The sequence below is a fragment of the Nicotiana tomentosiformis genome, chromosome 5 (genome assembly GCF_000390325.3).
Source record: "Nicotiana tomentosiformis chromosome 5, ASM39032v3, whole genome shotgun sequence".
NCBI lineage: Eukaryota > Viridiplantae > Streptophyta > Magnoliopsida > Solanales > Solanaceae > Nicotiana > Nicotiana tomentosiformis.
The window spans coordinates 10,386,609-10,413,425 of NC_090816.1; the positions used below are offsets into that span (position 1 = coordinate 10,386,609).

The 26,817-nt window shown below is 37.4% G+C and overlaps 2 protein-coding genes and 1 non-coding gene across 4 annotated transcripts; all 3 read left to right on the plus strand.

The window, feature by feature from the left end:
* Positions 1–1,641: 1,641 nt before the first annotated feature.
* LOC104093651 (uncharacterized) lies at positions 1,642–4,538 on the plus strand. The gene is made up of 4 exons (XM_009599431.4): positions 1,642–2,058; positions 2,514–2,791; positions 3,914–4,053; positions 4,293–4,538. The coding sequence occupies exons 1-3, from the start codon at positions 1,782–1,784 to the stop codon at positions 4,010–4,012; spliced, it is 654 nt and encodes a 217-aa protein (XP_009597726.1). The 5' UTR covers positions 1,642–1,781; the 3' UTR covers positions 4,013–4,053; positions 4,293–4,538.
* Positions 4,539–20,291: 15,753 nt separating this feature from the next.
* TRNAV-AAC (transfer RNA valine (anticodon AAC)) lies at positions 20,292–20,365 on the plus strand. Its single transcript has one exon. It is a non-coding gene; the product is annotated as a tRNA-Val (tRNA).
* A 1,842-nt stretch (positions 20,366–22,207) lies between these two features.
* Positions 22,208–26,811, plus strand: LOC104099721 (endochitinase A-like). 2 transcript variants are annotated; one of them, XM_009606802.4, is made up of 5 exons: positions 22,208–22,624; positions 23,023–23,122; positions 24,176–24,290; positions 24,968–26,032; positions 26,368–26,811. In XM_009606802.4, exons 1-5 carry the CDS (start codon positions 22,435–22,437, stop codon positions 26,623–26,625), a joined length of 1,728 nt encoding a protein of 575 aa, XP_009605097.1. In that variant the 5' UTR covers positions 22,208–22,434; the 3' UTR covers positions 26,626–26,811. The 2 variants fall into 2 exon arrangements, with proteins under 2 accessions (XP_009605097.1, XP_009605096.1); XM_009606801.4 differs by having other exon boundaries at positions 22,283–22,624; positions 23,011–23,122.
* Positions 26,812–26,817: the final 6 nt, after the last annotated feature.

Sequence of the window (26,817 nt, forward strand, 5' to 3'; positions counted from 1 at the left end):
ATCAGAAGTCATCTTGGCAAAGCGATTTAATAATGTCTTTATATTTATTTAAGATTTTGTGATGTGGTGTGATTCTGTTTTTCTCCAATTTTGTAATTCTAAATTGATTTCACATGGAATAAAAAAATAAATTCATTTCACAAAACCTGTAGCAGTTCTCATCTCAATATCACCTGACCCCACTCATGATTTTTTTATTTTAAAAAAATCTCCTGAACAGAATTGACTAATATTTATAGAAAAATATGTACACTAATACTTTTCTATATCAAGTTATATGTATTTCTCTTGTTTTAGTTGATCTCAAAATGTTTAATGTTACTCTATTTTTCAGACAATTTTTATCATTTTAAAGATTCAAAAACATTTACTACAAAATTTCAACTTTAACGCAACTTTTTAATTCAACTAACATTTCAACTATTATTTACTCCCTAGGTCTATCTTAAGATTTTTTGCACATTCCTTAAGATACATGTAGTAATATTAATGTAGATTTATTTGTCTAGATTATGCTTTATTAATTACTCTTTAATCATCTTATTTATTTAATATTTCATTAATTGAATGATTAAGTAAATCTGAAAAAACGTACTCGATAAATAACCTTTTGTTGTTTAAATATTAAATATTTTGAAATGAATTTTATCTGACAAAAACAACTAGCAATACTTGAGATTTCTGTTTAAAACAAAACTAATTTAATCTATTATACTCGTGATACAAAGAGGAGTATTAAATTATTGAGACAGTTGATTGTAGGTAAGAAAGTTAATTCGGTAATTGCCGTTAGTCCACGTAAGAAAGCCAAACTTTTTGCGCAGACAATGACACAATAAGGGCCCGTTTGGCATAAGAAATTTTTCATTTTTTCCCGAAAAAATCTTTCTTTCTTTTTTCGGAATCAGTGTTTGTCCATAAAAATTTTAAATTTCACTTAAAGTTGAATTTCAAAAATTTGAAAAACTTCAAAAAGCTATTTTTTAAAATTTTCTTTTCAAAATCACTTTATTCAAAAACAGGTCCAAATTGTATTCATGTCCAAACACAACTCTAATTTTCAAATATCATTTTCACTTAATAATTTTTTCACTTTTTTTCAAAATTTTACAATTCCTATGTTCAAACGCCCACTAAGACACAATCTCTTAAGAAAAGATAGAATTCTTTCACTTTAACTTGAGATTTCAAGTTCAAGCTCTAAAATTGAAAAGCAATCCTAATAAGTAGACGTGGAGCCAGAATTTTAAGCTTATGAGTTTGCGATTCTAATCTTTTTAAGTTATTAATTTTTAAATCAATAATTCGTACATATTCAATAATTTTTCAAATAAATATAATGTTTGAACCAATTCTATTGGATTAGGCCGAACTAGTTCCGGCACTCTAGCTCTGATAAGAATCGATTTTCTCTAGCTCTGCCACTGCTAATAAGAATCACTCTCCATTTTAATAAATCTTATTCGTCACAAATTTGGATTAGTCGAGCTCCAAAATAGATATGGAATAGGATGAGAAACCTAAAACAAAAAGAAAAAGGAAACAACCTCAAATACCAAGAAGCAGAGGGCAGCTTCCTATATTTGACCGATACCTTCTGCCTCTGAAATTTCAACTCATCTTCTCAAGTCAAATAATCAAACACTTGGCCCCTCTTTCCCTGTAAATTTATTCTCCTCTTTTAAGCCCTTTTCCCACCATTTCTCAACACCAAAAAACACAACAAAACAAGTCCAAAATCTCCCATTAGAATTCAAAGCAAACCAGAAGAAAATACAGAGATGGGGTTTTTAAAAGAAGATAGAAAAATCAGAGTTTTAAGATGGGTCAAAACTCTTTTTTTCTTGATTTCTATGATCATATCACTTCTCCTTTTTTCTGCCCCTATTGTTCTTGTTATAGCAGATACACTTCTCCCTTCAGCCTTATTGTCTGCTTCTCTTTCCCCATCTTCTTTTTCTATTCAAACTCTTTCTTCCCATCTGAGTAACTATGATTTTAGATATTCACTCATTGATATTCCTCTTATCTCCATCATTAGGTCTGTCATCATCTTATGTAAGTATATACTTATAAAGCAACACTTGATATTTTGATAATTTGTATTTTTTGAGCAATTCCCCCACACAGAATAATTTTGTAGTTTTATTAGTGTTATAGTGATCGGTGCATGGGAGCCTTGCAGTAACGGTAAAGTTGTGTCTTTGTGACGTATAGGTCACGGGTTCGAACCCGGCTACCGATGCTTGCATTAGAGTAGGATGCCTACATAATACCCCTTTGTAGTGCGTTTTTTCCCGGACCCTGCGTAAACGCGGAATACTTTGTGCACCGGGCTACTCTTTCACTGATAATAAAAAATCACCTAGTGTTTTAACCCTTTGACCTGATGTCTTAAATACTTTGAATTGGTAGCTCATATTGGACAATTTTCTTGGAAATTCAAATATTTTGTAAAAAGTGTTATGAATTGATAACTGAAAAGATTGTTATTTTTGTGAATTTGAATGTAGGTGTTTATAGCTTATGTGATGGTCCAAGGCTATCAAGAGGACCATACTTGGGAATTGCAACAATATGTTCAATGTCATCTTTGGTATTTGTCTCCTTAAAAGCTTCTTATGTATTTGCAAACACTTCAAGTTTGGATAAAGGAGGCTATGTTAAAGCAATGGAAATGGCACTTTTTATATGCTCGTTAGCATTGGCAGTTGCACATATAGTGGTGGCGTATAGAATTAGCTGCAGGGAAAGAAGAAAGCTACTTGTTTACAAAATTGATATTGAAGCTGTAAGTCAATCTTTATCTCATTCCTTTAATTTCAAGATTTGGTTACATGCTAAGAGTCACATGGCCAGTTCAGCAAGCTTTTAAAAAAGTCACCAATTTTGATTTTTTATTTGAGATATTACAACCAATTTGAATGATGGGGCCTAGGAAAATCATATATTAGAGCAAGTTGCTTGGGTCCATAGGCTGAGAAAGGAAGACAACAAGTGGAGTGTCTTGAATTTTTGTTCCTGATTGTCCTGTACTAGAACTTCAAGCTTAACAAATGTTGTTTCTCGCTTGTCATATGGGCAAAACTTTTAACTTTTGACCTTAAAATTCTGATTATTTGACAAACATGGGGTCAAAAGTTAAAACCATCCCAAAAAGTGATATTTCTGCAAATTTTTGACTTGTTCCTGGTTGACATAAAGTTCAGGAGCATGGCTTCGAGTTCTACTCCTAGAAATGCTACAAAACCATAGTTTAACTTCTGCACAACAATAAAAGGCAATTGTTTATAATAACTGAAATTTTTTAATTAAGGAAAAAAAATATGAAATGCATATTACAACATTTTGAATTATAAAGTTAGTATTTTTTACATCGTCAATATATATAAATTAAATCCAACTTAAAACCTCTGCTTAGTATACTTGTTTACTCGATCAGGACACTTCATGTAAAATTTGAGTTGTTATATTTGAAAAATAGAACTGAACTCCTTGGCTTTTGAGAGGCTCGAGGGAAAACTTTCCTCTTGCCAATTGCAACTTCTATGTGCCTTTTGACTTGGTCACATTTGATTTGAAAAGTTCTTACTGTTAATATATGAATTTACTATTCTTAAATGATAAATTAAGATAAGAATACAACAACGACAAATCCAGTATAATTTTATAAGTGGGGTCTGAAGACAATAGTATATATGCAAGACTTACCCTGCCTTGAAGGTAGCGATATTGTTTCCGATAGACCCTCGGATCACGAGCAACAAAAAAAATAGTATAAGATAAGAATACATACTTATTAATTATGATTAAGAGCTAAAAGTTTATACCCGAAAACACATGTTATTCACATATGTATTAGGCCTTGTTTTATTTTTTGGTTTTTAACTAACATATTATTACATGAATGCAGGTCTCAGCATGCAAGATGGGATCATTTTATAGATATATTAAAGTACTCCCACAAGAAAGACTAAAGTTAAATACAAATCTACCGTCCATATGCACATGAAATTGTTTGGACCAAATAGTTTCCACAGAACAGGGTTTCAGGTAAACTGTTGCCATATCATCTTTGCTTTTGAAAATATTTTATTTTATTTGCTAGTGCTCAAAATTTTGTATCATAAGCCATGTGCTGGCCACCAGATTCATACTCAGATTACCACTTACTTTTATCTATTTACAAGGACGGCTCAATAAAATTAGCGATCTCAAAATTTTGGGGGCTAAATCTTATCTATTTACTCTTTTATAAACTAACTGCTTTTACAACTGTTTTGTTTTTGCAGGTATATCCAAAGGAGATCTAAACCCTGATTGGCCAGAGTATTGGATTTTTATATACAATATACAAGATGATTTTAGTGATATACACAGTGTAAAGATATATAATACAATTATGTATATGTGCAAATGTGGTGTTTTCTGTAGAGTAGTGATACTGGAAAAGAACATGATTCAGCACCCATTGCTCTGCTTACGCAACTTGTACAGATATTTGTTTTGTTTAATGCCATTGCCCATTTGTTCTTTTCTTTTCACAAATTAGCAGTAGCTTTCTTCTTTTTTAAGTGATACGCACAGTGAAGGAATAATAACTTTATGTCTCACTACCGCTCCCTAAAAGAGTTATGGAAATATATTCTAAAGACACTTCCTCATTTAAACTTTGAAGAAATCAAATATTAGTCTATTCAATTGGGAGAATCTACTATCCACCTTTTGCTGTATTATTCCTTTGGGAAACTTTTTGCAAGACAATTAAAAAATTAAGAAGGGCAAAGCTGTATAGGGCCTAAAGAATGAACAAAGTATCGATCCACCATTGATAAATGATTGCAACTTGCACACCAGCTATGGGTATGCTACTCTAGAAAAGAGAGGAGAAAAGAAAAACAAGACATGCCGACAACCAACTTTTGTGGTCCGGCCGTTCTTCATATCTCGCGCATAGCGAAAGCTTAGTGCACTGATTTTTTTTTTATAAAGTTACAGATCACAAAGAAAAAAAGGACAGCCCATCGAAAAGACATTGTATCGTTGCTTCAACGCATCCCTTCTTCAGAAAGATAAAATAATTTTTTTAATTTTATAAATTATACTTAGTCAGCAAAGGAAAAGATCACGACCTTATAAGTTAGAGCTACTACCCAATACCCTCCCTCCTCCGGTGCAGTTGCAGTTGACTCCCGAGAAGCGAAATGTGACAAGTAAATGAGAACGGAGAGAGTAGCTAGATAAGCTATTACCTACAAGATATCCAAGTATTATTAGGCCCCCTTTCAAAAGGAATAGTCATCCACACCGGCCATGTGCTATAGACGAACTCATAACACATGGGATTAGTTTGGGGTTAGAGGTGCAATAATAGCAAATTTTACACCTTGTTGTCACACAAAGAAAGGAAACGCACAAAAAGGGAACCAGCCCAAATAAAGAAGGTTGGGCTGGATTGTCCCAAGGTGAGCCTAGCCCAACAATCTTGATGTTTTCACTAAGAGTCACTTTAAAAAAGAAGAATTAACCCAAGTAGTCGTGCACTATCACGGCCCGGAAATTCCACCATCGTGATCGTGATGATGCCTAATATTTCACTTGCTAGGCAAGCCAACGTTAGAACATTTTATCCATTTTTAACAGTTCAAATTAAATAATAATAAAGAAACCGAAATAACTTAAATAAATTCTAAAGCAAAGTGAGAAAAAAACATAACAACTGAAATATCTATACAGCCCCGAATCTGGCATCACAAGTGCACGAGCTACTATAATACTACAGATAAAGGTCTGAATAAAAGTAAAGTTGTCCGAAAGAAAAATACACAGCTAAGATAAAGGAGGAGGAGACTTCAGGGCTACGAACGCCGAGCAATTGTACCTCAACGTCTCCACACCGATAGCCAACCCGAGCAATCTACTGACCACCGTTGGGACCGATTCCAAAATTTGCACAAGAAGTGCAGAGTATAGTATGAGTACAACCGACCACATGTACTCTGTAAGTGCAGAGCCTAACCCCGACGAAATAGTGACGAGGCTAAGGCGGTTCACTTACAATATATTTCTGTATGTAGTATAAATAATGACAGAAACGAAAAATACGGAAACGAAATAAAGAAGTTAACTCATGAAAATAACTCAATCTTCGAAGAAAAATCAGTAAATGCGAGAAATACCAATCCTTAGATTCTCGTATGAAAGTACCGAACCCAACATAACACACTAAGGAATAGAAATACATAAACTGTTGTGGCGCGTAACCCGATCCCACCGTACAACACTATCCTCATATATATATATATATATATATATATATATATATATATATATATATATATATATAATGAGTAAATATATGTTACGGCGCGCAACCCGATCCCACCATATAGTCAGAATCAATATCTTAATCACCCTTATTTCACCATATCAATCCACACTTATTTCACTTGTTGCGGTACGCAACCCGATCACGCCATATCAATATAAATTCACCCTTATTTTACCATCTCAATCCACCCTTATTACACCTGTTGTGGCGCGCACAACCCGATCCCACCCATATCAATATAAATAAATTAATGAGTGCAAGTAATTTAACAACTCGAATCACAAAAATCTCTACGATTAACGGATATGGAGCAGAACCAGAAAGGAAGTCTCGTCCTAAATTGAGAATTCACCATAATTAACATTAAGAAGTAAGACAAGTCAAGTAAATGACAATTAAAGGGCGCAAGTAAGTCAATTAAGACAAGTAATAGTCAATCATGGAAGCATGGGAGAATCTAACATTTTTAACACTAGAATAATATTGACAAGTAGCAAGTAAAGGTAGGGAAGCATTTAAAGCTTATAACAAATAACACATGGAATGAAACAATTAATGAAATATGGAAAACAGGGAAACAAATATTTTGGCGGCGTATATACACTCGTCACCTCGCATATACGCCACTACACATGAATCCCACATAGCAAATATCTCAAGGGTTCTTAATTCCCTCAAATCAAGGTTAAACCCAACACTTACCTCACTCCATAATTCACTCAAAATTCAATCACGGCCTTGTCTTTCAAACAAGCCTCTAAACCAACCAAATCTAGCAAATTATTAATCAAACGATTCAAATTAAGCTTTAAAAATTACTCACGAATGAAAGAGGTTTAAATTAGATCATTATTGAAAAAGTCAACCCTGGGTCCACTTGGTCAAAATCGGAGGTTCGGACCAAAATTCGATCACCCATTCACCCTCGAGCCCAGTTATGCAGTTCAATTCGAAATTCGACCTCAATTCGATGTCTAAATCCCAAATTTACAAAAATCTTTAATTCTACCCAAATTCCTAATTTTTATCATGGACATCCTAGATTTAAGGTTGAAATCTTATAAAATGTAATGGGTAATTGAAAGAAAGTAGGTTAGAGTCACTTACCAATAAATTTAGTAAGAAAAGCCCTTGGGAAAATCGCCTCTAAGGTTTTTAGGGTTGAGAATTTGAAAAAATGAGCTAAAATCCTGTTTTCTCCTCTTTTACCAGTTGCAGATGTCGCAATTGCGATATGGGGTTCGCAAATGTGAAAAATTCTTCGCAAATGCGAAGGTTTCACACCTTTGTTTCCATCGCAAATGCGAGCAATATGTTCGCAAATGCGAACAATATGTTCGCAAATGCGAACCTGAGTGTCACGACCCAAACCGATGGGCCGCGACGGGCACCCAGTACCTTACTCAACCGAGTACCAACGTAACGTATATTTATTATTACATCATCATAGGTAAGTGGGACAGAAGGGGAGTCATGATATAACCAGAGTAAACATGAAGGAATACCCGACATAGAACGACCCAACCTCATATAGAAACTCATACCTGTGACATACAGGCCAATAAGGCCAATGTGATCCATTATATACTTAAAATATAGGCCGACAAGGCCATACAAATATCCTTATACATGACATATGTCTACAAATCTCTAAGAGTACATATTTATCATAAAGGTCGGGACAAGTCCCCGCCATACCAAACAATACATATCTAAATTGTACTGACCAAACAAGCAACTCCGGAGCAAATGGAGCGCATCAACATCTTCCGTTGAGCTGATAGCCTACTTGGAGTACTCTCGACCTGTCTATCGGGACCTGCAGGCATGAAACGCAGCGTTCCCGGGCAAAAGAGACGTCAGTACAAATAATATACCGAGTATGTAAGGAATGAAAATCAGTAAATAATAGACATGAGAGAAATATGGAGTAAAAGACTCAACATGTAAGCCTGAACAACTCTGTAAATCATTAATATTTACATTGTCATGCATATGTGTATAATATCATACCATGCTTAGGTATATGCGTTCATAACATCATCAAGCCTCTGAGGGCATCCCATCATATCATCTCGGCCACTGTGGGCAAATCATTAACGTATACCAACTGATTAGGTGGTGGTGCATATATAATACCGTAATATTTTTTCATATCCCATATACATATATACACGTATATAACGCCATTTGGCCATGGGTCAATGTACATGAATGCAATGCATGAGAAGTACGTTAATAAAATTTCTTGAAATGTCATAAGACCATTATGCCTTTGATTAATATCATGAAATAAACTTTATCAACTTACGCATTTTCTGAGACCTATGAACAGATGATAGAATAATAGGACACACGGGGAATCAAGAACATAAGCATCTCTAGCATTTCTATGAATATAGTCATTTATGAAAGTTGTGCATTTGCTCGTTTCGTTTGTATCGTATGGATCATGCCAAAAATAAAGAAGGGATAGTCTTAACATACATGAGTCGATTCTCTTAACAATCCCTCTAACATGTTTTTTGCGAAGACACGTAACGGCGAATCGAGGTAGAGGAAAATTCGTATGATATTCTTGAGAAAGATTGCACTGTATTCCTTAAAATTGAAAAATCATACGCTATATTGTTTTATGAAATTTCAAACAAAATATTTTGAGGCTCCATCGTTAGCACTTAGCATAACGTTGTTGATAGTCTTGTATGAATTCTTGTAACAAATTCCATATGATCTCTTTGTGAATTTGATCATAACCTTGTATGATACTTGCTGAAGCAATCACGTTGAGAGTCTTTTATGGCTTTAGTGAATTCCATATCTTTGTGAATTAGTCCAAATATTGAATTTGAGAAGTCTTTTTTTGATAACATTCTTTAATCAAATGGGATGAAGTGCTAATCTCGTTAAATGTTGCCACCTTGCCAAGTGATTTAAGAGTCACTTAATGGCTCATATGTGGATGCCACGTTGGGCTATCAAGCCTTATCCAATAATTTCCTCATTTCCATAATTAACTTATTAATCCCTCACTAAACTAATAATTGACCAATTACCCACATAATTAAGAATTATCCCAAATTACTTAGAATACTACTCACTTTTAACACACTTTATATACCCTACTATCATGGTCATGTGGTACCTTGTATGGAACTAGTCCATACATACCGGGTATTATAGCTTTGACCGTATTTTATCCCCAAATTGTCAAACTCCGACGAAACTCATTTTCTTCAATTCGCTTACCCTCTCATTCACTAATTTACTTATCACTTATTTTAAATAGCATAATGCTTATAATCTCAAAATAATCTCATCCCCGAACTTACGTCGATTAACTTATGACGAAACTTTAACATACTATACTACAAGGTGTAACATCATCGTAATATAATACTGCGGAGTGTAACATCGACGTAATACTGCAGGGCGTAACATTGAGACTATCGCAAATGCGATAGAAATCTCGCAAATACGAGAACCCAGTCCCCAGCCCAAGCTCACAAATGTGATGTTGTGATCGTAAATGCGAGGCTCGTATTTGCATCAACTATTCCTCTAAGTCTAAAATCACTCCGTAGCCTATTTGAAACTTACCTGTGACCTCGGGGCTCCAAACCAAACATGCACACAACTCCAAAAAATCATATGAACTCGCTCGTGCGATCAAAATGCCAAGATAACACCTAAAACTACAAATCGGACACCAAAACGAATAAAATTTTCAATGAAACTTATGAACTTTCAATTTTTCAACCGGACGTCCGAACCACGTCAAATCAAATTCCGTTTTGCATCAAATTTTGCAGACAAGTCATAAATATAGTAATGAACCTATACCAAGTTCCGAAACTAAAATATGGACCTCGTAGCAACAAAGTCAAACTACAGTCAAACTTATTAATTTTTTAAACTTTTAAGATTCTATTTTTTAATAAATTGCGATAATTCGAGCTAGGGACTTCCGAATACGATTCCCGGCATACAATCAAGTCCCAAATCGCGATACAGACCCATCGGGACCGTCAAAATACTGATCCGGGTCTGTTTGCTCAAAATATTGACCGAAGTCAACTCAAATGAGTTTTTAAGGCACGATTTCACGTTTTTATCAAATTTTCGTCTTAAACACGAACTGCGCATGCAAATCGAGGAAGGCTAAACGAGTCTTATCGAGGTTTCGTAACAAAAAATTTGAGGTTAAAACTGTAAATGACCTATCGAGTGGGTCGTCACATTTTCCACTTCTAAAACAAACGTTCGTCCTCGAACGGACATAGAAAAGTACTTGGACTAGTGAAAAGATGTAGATATCTACTCCGCATGTCCGACTTTGACTCCCAGGTGACTGCCTCGATTGGTTGACCTCTCCACTGCACTCGAACTTAAGGATAACTCTTACACCTCAACTATCGGACCTGCCGGACTAGAATAGCCATCGGCTCCTCCTCATAAGTCCAATCCTTGTCCAATTGGACTGAGCTGAAATCTAACACATTGGACAGATCACCGTGATACTTCCGGAGCATGGAAACATGGTTCACCGGATGGACTGCTGATAAACTGGGTGGCAACGCGAGCTTATAGGCCACCTCTCCCACTCTTTGAAGAATCTCAAAGGGTTTGATATACCTAGGGCTCAACTTGTCCTTCTTTCCGAACCTCATCACACCCTTCATGGGTGAAAACCGGAGCAATACCCTCTCTCCAACCATGAATGCAACATCACAAACTCTACAATCGACATAACTCTTCTTCCAAGATTGAACGGTACGAAGTCGATCCTGTATAATCTTGACCTTACCCAAGGCATCTTGTACCAAGTCTGTACCCAACAACCGATCCTCCTCCGGCTCGAACCATCCAACTGGCGAACGGCACCGCCTCCCGTATAATGCCTCATAGGGATCCATCTGAATGCTCGACTGATAGCTGTTCTTGTAGGCAAACTCCGCAAATGGCAAGAACTGGTCTCAAGAACCCCCGAAATCCATAACAAAAGCGTGAAACATGTCCTCCAATATATGAATAGTGCGCTCGGACTGTCCGTCCGTCTGGGATGACATGTTGTGCTCAACTCATGTTGTAATACCCTCCAGAAGTACGAGGTAAACTACGTACCTCGATCTGAAATGATAGACACAGGCACACCGTGAAGACGAATGATCTCGCGGATGTAGATCTCAGCTAACCGCTCTGAAGAATAGGTAACCACCACTGGAATGAAATATGCCTACTTGGTCAGCCTGTCCACAATGACCCATATCGCGTCGAACTTCCTCTAAGTATGTGGGAGTCCAACAACAAAATACATAGTGATACGCTCTCACTTCCACTTAGGAATCTCTAACTTCTGAAGCAAGCCACCAGGCCTCTGATGCTCGTACTTAACTTGCCGACAATTTAGAAACCGAGCTACATATGCAACTATATCCTTCTTCATCCTCCTCCATAAATAATGTTGTCGCAAGTCCTAATACATCTTGGCGGTACCCAGATTAATAGAATATTGGGAACTGTGGGCCTCCTCAAGGATTAGCTCACGATGCCCATCCACATTGGGTACACAAATACGACCTTGCATCCTCAAAACCCCATCATATCCAACCTTAACCTGCTTGGCACCACCCTGCCGCACCGTGTCCTTAAGGACAAGCAAATGAGGATCATCATACTGACGCACTCTGATGCGCTCATACAAGGAAGCCCGAGCGACTGTGCAAGTTAAAACACGACTGGGCTCTGAAACATTTATCCTCACAAACTGATTGGCCAAAGCCTGAACATCTGCAGCAAGTGTCCTATCACCAACTGGAATATATGCAAGACTGCTATACTCACAACCTTTCTACTCAAGGCATCAGCCACTACATTGGCCTTCCCTGGATGATATAAAATGGTGATATCATAGTCTTTCAATAGCTCAAACCATCTCCTCTGCCTCAAGTTGAGATCCTTTTGTTTGAATAAATAATTTAGACTCCGATGATCTGTGATTACCTCACACGGCACGCCGTAAAGATAGTTCCTCCAAATCTTCAGTGCATGAACAATGGCTGCCAACTCTAAGTCATAAACAAAGTAATTCTTCTCATGAACCTTCAACAGCCGCGGTGCGTATGCAATCACCCTGCCATCCTGCATCGAGACTAATACGAGATGCATCACAATACACCGTGTAAGACCCTGAACCGGTGGGCAACATCAACACTAACGTCGTAGTCAAAGTAGTCATAAGCTTATGAAAGCTCAACTCACACTCATCCGACCATCTGAACGGGGCTCCCTTTTGGGTCAATCTGGTCAATGGGGCTGATATAGATAAAAACCCCTCCACGAACCGACAGTAATAACCCGCCAAACCCAGGAAGCTCCGGATCTCTGTAGGTGAAGTAGGTCTAGGCCAGTTCTGAACTGCCTGAATTTTCTTAAGATCCACCTTTATGCCCAATGCCAATACAACATGTCTCAAAAAGGCGACTGGGTCTAAACAAAACTCACACTTTAAAACTTGGCATATAACTGGATATCTCTCAAAGTTTGAAGTACAATCCGAAGATGTTGCTCATGCTCCTCTCGACTGCGGGAGTAGATCAAGATATCATCAATGAATACAATCATAAAAGAATCCAAGTAGGGCTTGAACACCCGGCTTATCAAGTCCATGAATACTGTTGGGACATTTGTCAATCCAAATGATATCACTAAGAACTCATAATACACATACCGAGTCCGAAAAGTCATCTTAGGGATATCGAATGCCCTAATCCTCAACTGATGGTAGCGAGACCTCAAATCAATCTTCGACAACACTTTGGCACCCTGAAGTTGATCAAATAAGTCATCAATCCTCGGCAACAGATACTTTTTCTTGATAGTGACTTTGTTCAACTGCCGATAGTCTATACACATCCTCATTGACCCATCCTTCTTTTTCACGAACAACATGGACACACCCTTGGGTGAGATACTAGGTCTAATAAATCCCTTATCAAGAAAATCTTACAACTGCTCCTTCAACTCCTTCAACTTTGATGGGGCTATACAGTATGTCGGAATAAAAATGGGCTGAGTGCCCGTAGCCAGATCAATACATAAATCAATATCCATGTCGGGTGGCATTCCCGACAGGTCTGCAGGAAACACCTCTGGAAACTCACGATACCAAATCCATAGATGAAACCTTCGCACTAAAATCATGGACATAGTCCAAATAGGCTAGACACCCCTTCTCAATCATACGTCGAGCCTTCACATAAGAAATAACTCTTATAGTAGAGTGGCCAGGAATCCCCCTCCACTATAATAGAGGCAACCCAGGCATGGCTAAGGTCATCATCTTAGCGTGACACTCCAATATAGCATGATAAGGTGACAACTAATCCATACCCAAGATGACATCAAAACCTACTATATCAAGAAGTAAAAGGTCTACACTAGTCTCAAGACTCCCAATAGTAATCACACACGAATGATAAACACGATATACAACAATAGAATCTCCCACAGGCGTTGACACATACACGGGAGCACTCAAATAATCACGGGGCACAACCAGTTATACAGCAAAATAAGATGGCATATAGGAATAAGTAGATCCCATATCAAATAGAACTGAAGCATCTCTATGGAAAACGAGAACAATACCTATGATAACGGCGTCAGATGACTCGGCCTCCTGCCTAGATGGGAAAGCATAACATCGAGGCTGGGCCCCACCACTCTGAACTATATCTCTAGGACGACATCTAGCTGGTTGGCCTCCACCTCTAACGGCATGACCACAACCGCTAACAGCCTGACCCCCCACCTCTGGCTGTCTGACCCCTACCCCTGGTTGGCTGAGCGGGAGGTGGAGCAACTGGTGCTGGAACCATAGCACGAGAACTATGCTGTGGCATGCCCCCCCCCCCCAATAATCTCAGGCATGACCTCCGGATGTTCCCAAAACCACTACACTGAAAACACCCATCCTGCTGCTATGGCTGCTGGAACTGAAGCTGTCTCGAACGGGCCAGATAACCACGGTGATAGCTCTGAATCGGAGGCGCACTGATAGGAGCTGATGGTGCACTGTAGGATGGCTGCCCAAAATAAGACACATAAGGACCAGGACCCCCAGAAGCACTATAAGATGTCTGAAGCGCTGAATGAAATGGCCTGGGAGGATGGCTTCTACCAAAAGCACCCCTGCCTCCAGACGGGGCACCGCTGAAACTACCGGAATGACGGGGCCTCTTATCGGACACTGGCCCCCTCTCCTGAGCAAGAACCAACTCAATTCGTCTAGCAATATCAACGGCCGTCTGGAAAGAAATATCACTCCTTTCTCCTTGGCCATCTGAAGCCTGGGAGTGTAAGTGAGCCCATCAATAAATCTCCTCACTCGCTCCTTCTCAGTAGGAAGAAAGATAGTGTCATGGTGAGATAAGTCCTCAAATCGAGTCTCGTTTTGGGTGACAGCCATACCACCCTGCTGAAGTCGCTCAAACTGCATGCAATACTCCTCTCTCATGATGACATGGATGAACTTCTCCACAAATAGTTGTGAGAACTGATCCCAAGTAAGTGCAGGTGACCCAGCTGGTCTAGTCAACATATAAGTCTTCCACCATCTCTGGGCAGAACCAGTCAGTTGAAATGCGGCAAAATCAACCACATTGGTCTCAACTATACCCATGTTCCACAGCACCTCATGGCAACGTTCCAGAAAATCATGTGGGTCCTCAGATAGTGCGCCGCTGAAATGAACATGAAAGAGCTTGGTGAACTTATCCAACCTCAACATAGCCTTAGAAGACAAAGCGGGCCTATCATCGGCCTATGCCGCAACAACCGGCTGTACCACCCAACTGGCAGGGCTGCTGGTAGGGGTGGGCATAAAAGCAAAAAATCAAAAATCGGACTGAACCGAATTAATTTGATATTTCGGTATTGGTTCTTCGATTATTCATTACTAATTCAGTATAAATTTTTTGGTAGTTCAGTATTTCGGTACTGTTCTCGGTATTGAACTTTCGATATTTCGGTATACCGAAATACTGAAATACCAAAAATTTTCAAGTAAGTCTTCAACACCACTTCCTAGCCCAAGTTCCAAATTTTCCATTTCTAACCCAAATCCAACTTATTACCCATGTCCTAGGCCCTAGCTAGTAAGATTAATCCTGAAGTCCAACCCAACTAAGAACTTTGGGTTTCACCGTTTCATAAATTCCCAGTTTCCCTTACTGTTTGCTTGAAAGATCCTACAACGGAGCCTTTTCTACCTTTCTATTAGTGATTACATGGAGTAAAGTGAGAGACTAAAGTATGTAAAAATCCAATGCTTTGCTTACACAGCAAATTCAAATGGATTTTGGGAAAAATTAAATAGCTTGGCTACGGTAGTCTACGAAATCAAGATGTTTAAGCAAACCATTCACCATTTGCAGGTATTGTTTCTTTAATGTTATTACTAATAATAATACTGAAACCGTACCGAAACCATACCGAACCAAACAATAAAATATCGAACCGTACCTAACGACTTTGCTACGGTATTTGGTATACACAATTGATATACCGAATACCGAATCGTAATTCTTAAAACCGTACCGAACGCCCACCCCTAGCTGCTGGAGTCTGAAACTGGGGAGTCACCTGCTCCGGGTGTGAGTAGCGGGAGTCTGTGCTCCTCCCCCAGCCCGAGAGACGGTTGGTGCCACCGGAAAGGTATCGGTCTGGGCCACACTCTCCATATGGCCCACCAAACGGACTAGAGCGTCCTAAAGTACTAGAGTGGCTTTGAACCCCTCCAGGACCTGAGCTGGTCCCACAGGTACAGTCAGGGCTGAAACCTCCTCGTCAAAATCTACCTGAGACTCCACTGATGCTCTAGTGCTACTGCTCGAGCTATAGGCTAAGCTCTGCCTCTACCTCAGCCTCTGGCGTGACCTCGGCCTCGACCTCTACCCTTAGTCATAGCCACCACAGGGGGCTCCGGCTCCTGTCCGACGGTAGATGCAGTGTGTGTTCTCGCCATCTGAGAGAGAACAAGAATAAAAGGTTCAATCATCAATGATAGAATAAAATCGCACGACAGAGTAAGAAGGAAGTGACATTTTTCCTACACTTCATAGCCTATGGAAGATAAGTACAGACATCTCCATACCGATCCTCCAGACTTTACTAAGCTTGCTCTTGACTCGTGAGACCAAGGCAACCTAGTGCTCTGATACCAACTTGTCATGACCCGAAAATCCCACCCTTGAGACCGTGATGACGCATAATATTTCACTTGCTAGGCAAGCCAACGTTAGAACAGTTTATCTATTTTTAACAGTTCAAATTAAATAATAATAATAAAGAACCAAAATAACTAAAATTCTGAAGTAAAGTGCGAAAAAAATATAACAACTGAAATATCTAATACAACCCCGAATCCGGCATCATAAGTGCACGAGCTACTAGAATACTACAGATAAAAGTCTGAATAAAAGTAAAGTTGTCCGAAAGAAAAATACATAGTTAAGATAAAGGAGGAGGGGTCTTCGGGGCTACGAACGCCGAACAACTGTACCTCAAAGTCTCCACACTGATAACCAACCCAAGTAATCTACTGACCGCCGCTGGGACCGACTCCAAAATCTGCACAAGAAATGCAGCGTGTAGTATGAGTACAACCGACCCCAAGTACTCTGTAAGTGCCGAGTCTAACCCCGACTAAGTAGTGACGAGGCTAAGGCGGTTCACTTACAATTTAATCCTATACACAGTATAAATAATGACAGAAACAGAAAATACGGAAACGAAATAAAGCAGTTAACTCATGTAAATAACTCAATCTTCGAAGAAAAATCAGCAAATGCCAGAAATACGAATCTTTAGATTCTCGTATGAAAGTACCGAAGCCAACACAACACAATAACGAATAGAAACACACGAACTGTTGCGGCGCGCAACCCAATCCCACCGCACAACACTATCCTCCCTTATTCTACTATATATATATATATATATATATATATATATATATATATATATATATATATATATATATATATATATATATATATGTATATTGCAACGCGCAACCCGATACCACCATATAGAATTAATATCGTAATCACCCTTATTTTATCATATCAATCCATCCTTATTTCACCTGTTGCGGCGCGCAACCCGATCCCATCATATCAATATAAATTCACCCTTATTTCACCATCTCAATCCACCCTTATTACACCTGTTACGGCGCGCACAACCCGATCTCACCCATATCAATATAAATAAATTAATGAGTGCAAGTAATTTAATAACTCGAATCACAAGAATCTTTATGATTAACGAATATGGAGCAGAACCAGAAAGGAAGTCTCGTCCCAAATTGATAATTCACCATAATTAATATTAAGAAGTAAGACAAGTCAAGTAAATGACAATTAAAGGGCGCGGGTAAGTCAATTAAGACAAGTAACAGTCAATCATGGAAGCATGGGAGAATCTAACATTTTTAACACTAGAATAAAAATTGACAAGTGGCAAGTAAAGGCAGGGGAAGCATTTAAAGCATGTAACAGATAAGACATGGAATGAAACAATTAATGAAATACATAAAACAGGAAAATAAATATTTTGGCGGTGTATATACACTCGTCACATCGCATATATGCCGCTACACATGAATCTCACATAGCACATAGCTTAAGGGTTTCTTATTCCCTCAAATCAAGGTTAAACCCAACACTTACTTCGCTCTGCAATCTACTCAAAATTCAATCACAGCCTTGCCTTTCAAACAAGCCTCCAAACCAACCAAATCAAGCAAATTATTAACCAAACGATTCAAATTAAGCTTTAGAAACTACTCACGAATGAATGAGGTTCAATTTAGATCATTATTGAAAAAGTCAACCCCGGACCCACTTGGTCAAAACCCGAGGTTCGGACCAAAATCCGATCATGCAATTCAATTCGAAATCCGACCTCAATTTGAGGTCTAAATCCCAATTTTATAAAAATCTCTAATTCTACCCAAATTCCTAATTTCTACCATGGATACCCTAGATTTAAGGTTGAAATCCTATGAAATGTAATGGGTAATTGAAAGAAAGTAGGTTATAGTCACTTACCAATGAATTTAGGAAGAGAAGCCCTTGGAAAAATCGCCTCTAAGGTTTTTAGGGTTGAGAATTTGGAAGAATGAGCTAAAATATCGTTTCCCCCTCTTTTACCAGTTGCAGATGTCGCAATTGCGAACCCCGCAAATGCGAAAAGGTTTTCGCAAATGTGAAGGCTTCACACCTTTGTTGCCATCGCAAATGTGACAGAAATCTCGTAAATGCGAGAACCCAGTCCCCAACCCATGCTCGCAAATGCGAGGCTCGCATTTGCAAGCGAGCCAGACCTCGCAAATGCGAGATCTGCAGACAACGCTAGACCACACATGCACTAGCTATTCCTCTAAGTCTAAAATCACTCTATTGCTTATCCGAAACTCACCCGAGCCCTCGGGGCTCCAAACCAAACATGCACACAAGTCAAAAAATATCATACGAACTCGCTCGTGCGATCAAAACACCAAGATAACACCTATAACTACGAATCAGACACCAAAACGAATGAAATTTTCAATGAAACTTAAGAACTTTCAATTTTTCAACCGGACATCTGAATCACGTCAAATCTATTCTGTTTTGCACCAAATTTTGCAGACAAGTCATAAATACAGCAATGAACCTATACCAAGTTCCTGAACCAAAATCCGGATGCGATAGCAACAAAGTCAAACTACGGTCAAACTTATTAATTCTTTAAACCTTTAAGCTTTTAGTTTTCAATAAATTGCGATAATTCGAGATAGGGACTTCCGAATTCGATTACGGGCATACGTCCAAGTCCCAAATCGCGATACGGACCCATCCGAACTGTTGAAACACTGATCCAGGTCTGTTTGCTCTAAACGTTGACCGAAGTCAACTCAAATGAGTTTTTAAGGCACGATTTCACATTTTTATCAATTTTTTGCATAAAAACCTTCCGGAAAAGACACGTACTGCGCACACAAATCGAGAAAGGCTAAACGGGATAATCGAGGTTTTGAAACACATAATTTAAGGTTAAAACTGTAAATGAGCTATCGGGTCGTCAAATGCACCTAATCTCTTAAACTAAAAATAGTAGGCAGATGTATAATCAATGTATAATATGTGTATAACTTTATATAATCAATGTATAATATATGTATACCGGTTAAAAAAAGTAAACAGTGAATTTGGCCGGCTATTTGTATAACAATCCCTTAAAAAAAATAAGATAATAAGTCCAAAGTGATTATATCCAAAATAAATCGTTTCTAGCCTGATAGCTCGTTTTATAGCAACTTTAGAAATTTTGTCAATTACGGAAAGAACAAGAAAATGAAAAGCCGACAATTGTGACAAAAAAGATCTAGTATATATATACTCCATTAAATAGTTAATACCTCCAAAATGATAAGATTCCAGAGTCCCCACACCTCACCACCCACCCCGGGGAAAAAGTAAAATTATTTAAAAAACACACACACAAGGCATCTGTTATGTGTTCATTAATTGTCCTTTGTTAGGATAATTACAAAGGTATCAGATCAAGGAATTTTCAGATATAGGTATTCCACCTCTTACCATTTCTTTTTTAAACTTAACGTGACATTTCACTCGTAAAAAAAGTTTGAATGGTCAGAATCAGCATTTGCTAATTATTCCGCCCGTTGTGAAATAATGTATGACAAAATGATTATGGGATTATGAAAATACAAGAGAAATTTCAAAATAATGAGGTGATGCTTGTAGTATTAAAGTGAAAAATGAGATTCTGCATCTAATTTTAAATTTACATGTCACTAGGTCACAAGGGTAATTACTCGTTTAACTTATTATCGTTAGCAGCTGAACAATCTTTATATATTTTGCTGAGAAAATTATTATCGCAAAATGGTTTCGTGGTGTAGTTGGTTATCACGTCAGTCTAACACACTGAAGGTCTCCGGTTCGAGTCCGGGCGAAGCCAAGTATTGTATTCCAAGTTTTTAGTCAGTTATCTCCTCCACATTCCAACTGTTGCCTTTTTGATTCAGCAGAGAAGAAAGAGACGGGCCTTTTTGGCCAACCTTCTTTTTTTTTTTTTTTTTTCTAGTTGAAGTGTTTGAGGAGAAGTAGAAGCAGTTTTGGAGAAACTGAAAAAGTAGTTTCTTCCTAAAAGTACTTTTTTGAAACATACTTTTGAGAAAAATAAACTTAAAAACACTTTTTAAAAACTTGAGCAAACACTAATTGCTGCTCAGAAGTGTTTTTCAAATTAATTAACCCCAAGCTTTTGGAAGAAAAATAGGTGTGTTGGAGAAGAAGCAGAAGCAGTTTTGGAAAAGCAGAAAAAATAGTCTCTCTCCAAAAATATTTTTTTGAAAAATACTTTTGAGAAAAATATACTTAGAAATATTTTTTAAAAATTTGACCAAACACCAATTGATACTCAGAAGTGTTTTTCAAATTAATTAACACAAACACAAATTATTTCTCATCTAAAAAAAAATATTTTTCAAAATAAATCGATTTTAGAAGTTTGGTCAAACAAGGTATTAGTAATTTGATGTGATGACCACATTTGGGAGCAACATGTACTTATAAAGCTCACCTTAAATTACCCAAAACTTAGGTTAACTTATATTCTACAACAAATCTCAAAAATAAAATAGAGGCATGGAGTGGATAATGCTTAAGGAATTTTTAAATTGATTAGGTACTTACCCAACTACTTTACTATGGTATTATACGTATGCGGTACGCTTCAAAATACCCAATTTGACCATATATAGTTCCAGGGAAAAGTTAGATAAGAAAATAGAAAGATGTCGGAATCAGATATTTGTTGTCAAAAGCTTAATTAGGAAATGGGAGAAAATATGATTTTCTTTTTTAAAAATAATATAATTAGTGGAATCATATTAAAAAATTCCAAATATTTTCAAAATAAAAACAGAGTATCATGTAAATCTGCCCAAGAAAAATACTACAGCTTATACATTTTTTAATATTAGTCGGCATTAAATTTTAATCATATCAGTTTTGGCAATGTTTGATAGGAATCTTTCATCGTTTAGAGATTCATATATCAAAAGAAAATGTAGGAAAAATTATTTCTAATATTCGAAAAACTAATTTTGTTATGATACTACTATTTTTTAAAGAATTTAAATTTACAGTAAATAATCTTTTGAAAAATTATTATTAAAATTCAAAATATATATATATATATATATATATATATATATATATAAATAAATAAAAAATAAGAAAAATATTTTAAAAGTAAAAAAAACAATGTAAAAAAATTCCCAACATATCTAACTCGTAAATTATTAAATATTTTATAAAAAAGTAACATAAAATATAAAAAATTAATAACATTAGGTAAACAACAATCAACTACACCACGAAATTATTTTATATTAGGTAAAATACATAATATTAGTAAAACAAAAAATATATAAAGGTTGATTTAAGGCTTTGTATTTGTTGTTGCTATATAGCAGTTTTATAAGTATTGTAAATTTCCTTTTTTTTTTTTTTTTTTCTGGGGAGAATTGCCAGTTTTCTACCCTCAAAAATGCAAAATTAGAACTTCAATAAAGATAACTAACCACCATAACGTCTTTTTTCCTCACAAAAGGAGAAGATGAAATGTCAAAAATATAAATCAAAATTAACCACAATCGAAAAAGAAGTGGGGCTATTTTTGTAATTACAAATTAGTGGAAGAGCTACCATTGGAATTCTGATAACGTACCCTTCAAGTGAAGAAATCATCAGCTGTGTTAGTTGCATTTAACATGCCCCACACTCATGACTTCCCCTCTCAATTATTTTATTATTCCCTTTTTATCCCTCATTCTTCCCCTAAATAACATTCTTTGCCACTCAAATTTCCTCTCTTCGATCATCTTCAGTTCATCCCCTTTGATCTTCTCTTCTCTAATTTTTAGCTCACTTATTTTATTTTTTCTCTACAATTTTGTTAAGCTGTCTGTTCAAGCCATAGCAGATTTTGTTTTTGCATTTTTTTAGTAATTTATTTTGGCAATGAATGGAAGTTTTAGGGCAGAGGAAACGGCAATGAGGCAGTTACAACAGCAAATGGGGAGTTTTAGGAATTCAGTAATGAAGGAGAAGGAAGAGGAGTTAGCTTTGTTTCTCGAAATGCGAAGAAGGGAAAAGGATAGAAATGATCTTCTCCTTTTTCAAAACGGCGACGAATTTGATGCTCCGCTTGGTGAGAAAAAAAATTCATTTTTCCTTTTTTATTACTTCCTTCCTCAGTCTGAGTTCGAGTTTATGAAATAAAACTTTTAAAACGTGTAATATTTGTGTGATTATAAATTATATCATTAATGCTAAAAAAGGGAAGAATTTCACATAAAATGGAACAATATTAGTATCTGTTTTAGATTATGGTTGAATTTCATTATGGTCTTGCCTTTTCTTTGTTGTAATAAGATGATTTATGTTTATTAAAAAATGTTGATATATTTGGGTACTGTAGAGGCATAACAATACTATAGTATGTAAAACTTGGAGTGAAGTTGGGCTTTCTATTAAATACTGCTTCATAAGCTAAGCTCATAAGTGTTACTTTTTGCAATACTTTGTTTCTTATAGGATTAAATGCAGGCGGTTCACCTTTATTTAATATTGGATCAGCTACAACTGTTAGGAAGAATGGTGCTGATGATTTCCTCAATGCTGAGAATGATAAAAATGACTATGAATGGTAATTTCTTTAAACTTTTCGTTCTTTTCGACCATGTTCTGATGGCGATTCTGCTTATTCGCTTAATTATAATTTTTAGCTGGTTAGGTTGAAGTGTCATAAGTTCCTCTATCGAGTGAAATGTCTGCATCATGTCACCTACATTATGTCTTTATGTTCAAAACTTCATCTTTTTTTTGTTCCCTTTTTGGGGTCATCCGGTGATAGCTTTTGCAATATGCACAGTTTTGCTCGAATTATTTTCAGTAGATAGGATTACTGATATTTGAGCAGACATAATGTTTCAATATCAAAAGCACCCTTTGTAGTAGTGTAGTACACAGTTAAACTAAAAACTTTGAAAATGAGGGGGTAAAAAAAAGTGGATAAGCAATTATAATTTTATATGTATTGGGGAGCGAGGGTGCTAGTGGTGAGCCTTACCATTGGTTGGTGATTCACGTTCCTAAAGGGGGAGCTCAGCTAAGTTAGACCAAGGAAAATCCAACGAGTGGGAGAGAAATCTAACTGCTTCAAATTAGCAATTCTTATGCTATTACAAAGGAACATCTGCATATTAACACCTAACTAACAAGCTAACTGACAATCTGATAAACTTTGCGCATCAAGCCTTATTATTAACATCACAGCCTATAGTCATGCTACGTCACAGCTCTGCAGTTTAGTTATTTCTGTACTTGCATTTCTTCAGAGATAATATGCCAAACTATTCAGGATGAAAGGTGCATTCAATAATCAATGTTCATTGAAACATCATGAATAGCTAGACAATATGTACAGTATATAAAGCTCTTAGTTATATTTCGAAGTTTAACTAATAAAACTAATGAATTCCATATATCAAAATGTTTTTGCAAACAAGTAAACGAGTAGGTGTTGTTAACCCCCTTGCTATAAGGCTCAAAAGTAGAAGAGAAAAGGTTCTTCCAGACCTCTGAAATTGGATTATCTTTTGCCACACTAATACAATCATTCAGTATCAAAAGAATTTTCACTTGTGTCTTTTATCTAATGTTTAATTCTTTATTCTGAGACGATATTTTTGTGTTTCAGGCTTCTAACACCTCCCAGTACTCCTCTTTTTCCTTCACTTGAGATGGAGTCGGAAAAATCAATGATGAGTCGGCTGGGAACAGCTAAAGCTCGTCCAACTGCATTAAAATCTAGAGTAAGAATATACTAAACTTTTCTTACCCCATTATTTTCTGAAATAATGCATTTTCTGTAATTAGAATGAGTATTTTATATGATATATGCAATACATGAAATCTTATCTTAATAATTTCAAAGTTACTTCGCCTCACGTTCAGCCTGTAGAGGGGATGTGGAGATGTGCAAGAAGTAAAAGGAAATGTTTTATATTTAGGTAGAAAGGACCTTGCAGGTCTTTTAGTTCAAAACACATGCATACGTGGTGGCTCTATCGTTTAGTCAAATGCTATTACCAATGAAATCATCTTTGTTGATATTTCACAATTGTCTTAACTCTTGTCCGAAAGCAATATATGATGTGCTCATTTGCATTTTCTTAAAAAAGTTCCTTGTGAGCATGTGGAATTACCATTGCTCAATCTCTCAAAAATATCACCACCTTTTGCAGATGTACTAAATTCTAGTGAGTGCATAGTTGTTGGATAGTAAGGTCACCCTTTAATCACAAGTTGCATCACCAGTTGCAAATTTTCCTAAGATGTGAAGAGATACGGAATTTTGCCTACCACCTGCCCACGTAAAAATTAGGAATTTCAGATGGAATGTTGGAACCTCCGGCTAGGCAATCTTAGCTTGAGTCTTTTTGGGAACCATGGACTGATTTTATGTTGCCACTTGTTATTGTGGATGCAGTTAGCAAATCCCCAGCCTGAGCCCTCTGGTAGAAGCATTTTAGCATCTAGACAGCTTGCTTCCACCCATGGATTAAATACTTCAAATTCAGGTCTTCGAAGACCATCTTCATCAGGTGGATCAAGACCTTCAACTCCAACAGGACGACCCACATTAAGCGCAATATCTGCTTTGACATCAGCATCTAGACGCACATCTACTGCAGCATCAAAATCAATGACATCCACTGCAACCTCTAGAACAGTGTCTACCACTACCTCGTCTCGGCCATCAAGGTCTTCAACCCCAACTTCTCGTGCCACCTTGCCTTCTGCTAAATCCACAGTTCCTCCAAGATCTTCAACACCTACTTCCAGGTCTAGTGCAAGGTCCTCAACGCCAACAACCAGAGCTTCCTCAACGCCCACAACCAGGGCCTCTGTTGCTGGATCGAAGTCCACATCAAGGGTAGCAACTCCAACTCGGCGGCCTACTTCAGTGTCAAGTACAGCTACTGCTACTGCTCCTCTCATTAAATCTCCATCTTCAGTTACCACAGCTACCACTACGGCAAGAAATCCTGGATACTCACGTGCTAGTTCTCCAACTGTAAAACCCAGACCTTGGAAGCCTTCAGATATTCCAGGGTTCTCCCTTGATGCTCCACCCAATTTACGGACATCACTATCTGACAGGCCAATTTCAGCTACAAGGGGTAGACCTGGAGCACCAAATGTTAGATCTTCATCCATTGAGCCAGTTACAAATGGAAGGATTAGACGACAATCTTGCTCTCCAGCGAGAGGACGTCCTCCTAATGGTGTTGTGCGTAGCAGTGGAAGCTCTGTTCCGATCCCAGCTATGAGTCGATTACATGCTAAAGCTAATGATAATGTAAGCCCTGGTCTGATTGGAACTAAGATGGTTGAAAGGGTAGTAAATATGCGGAAGCTGGCTCCTCCTGCAAAGCAGGATAACAAATATTCTCCCCGTAGTAACTTATCTGCAAACTCTTCATCACCTGACAGCTCGGGTTTTGGAAGGACACTGTCAAAGAAATCCCTGGATATGGCTATGAGGCATATGGTATGTATATTCTTTTCATTTCATGCTGCTATTTAGGCAAAAGATAGTACACTAAATCCACTTGGATAAGCTAGATGATGGTCATGAATGTTATCTATACAGCATATCTAGAAATTGTCATTTCTGTATTAATGCAGCGTAGTGCCCTTCAGATTGAAGACTTCTTTTTTGAGATAAGTTTCTGTAGTTTGAAAGCATCTATTGCCTTCTTAAACTTTTTAAATATGCTCTTGGTTTTTCCAGAGCTCTAAGAAGCCCCCCCCCCCCCCTCTCAGCCTTCTTGTTCTCTTTATACTTCTTGGTTTTGCGTAATTGACGGCATTCCTCTCAAACAGGATATAAGGCGAAGCATCCCAGGTATTCTGCGTCCATCGATGACTAATATTCCAGCATCCTCTATGTACAGTGTGAGATCAGGACCTAACAGAAGCAGGACAGTGAGTGTATCTGACTCCCCACTTCATACGAGCAGTAATGCTAGTTCTGAAGTGAGCATCAATAACAATGCGGTGTGTGTTGATGGGAGTGAAGTTGATGATGCTATTAGCAGTGATAAAGGTGTTCGATCTCCTGCCGGTATGCGTGGAAGGTGATGATTAATTACCCTTCCCGGATATGGGATAAAAGAAATTATAGTTTCGATTCAGTGCCGGATTGAGGGTTTTGGTACCTGAATTATGATGGTTTCCTATGAGGAACTGAGGCATATGGTTCACTGATTATGTAAAGATTGATGCACCGTTAGTTAGCTAAATTATTTGAAGCCAGCCTTTATCTCATTAGTT

Bases quoted from the DNA above. Each gene is read 5' to 3' on its own strand.
- LOC104093651 (XM_009599431.4), top strand. From the start codon at position 1,782: ATGGGGTTTTTAAAAGAAGATAGAAAAATCAGAGTTTTAAGATGGGTC. The intron at 2,059-2,513 runs GTAAGTATATAC...ATTTGAATGTAG, and splicing joins TAGGTCTGTCATCATCTTAT to GTGTTTATAGCTTATGTGAT. The intron at 2,792-3,913 runs GTAAGTCAATCT...ACATGAATGCAG, and splicing joins ACAAAATTGATATTGAAGCT to GTCTCAGCATGCAAGATGGG.
- LOC104099721 (XM_009606801.4), top strand. From the start codon at position 22,435: ATGAATGGAAGTTTTAGGGCAGAGGAAACGGCAATGAGGCAGTTACAA. The intron at 22,625-23,010 runs GTGAGAAAAAAA...TGTTTCTTATAG, and splicing joins CGAATTTGATGCTCCGCTTG to GATTAAATGCAGGCGGTTCA. The intron at 24,291-24,967 runs GTAAGAATATAC...TTGTGGATGCAG, and splicing joins CAACTGCATTAAAATCTAGA to TTAGCAAATCCCCAGCCTGA.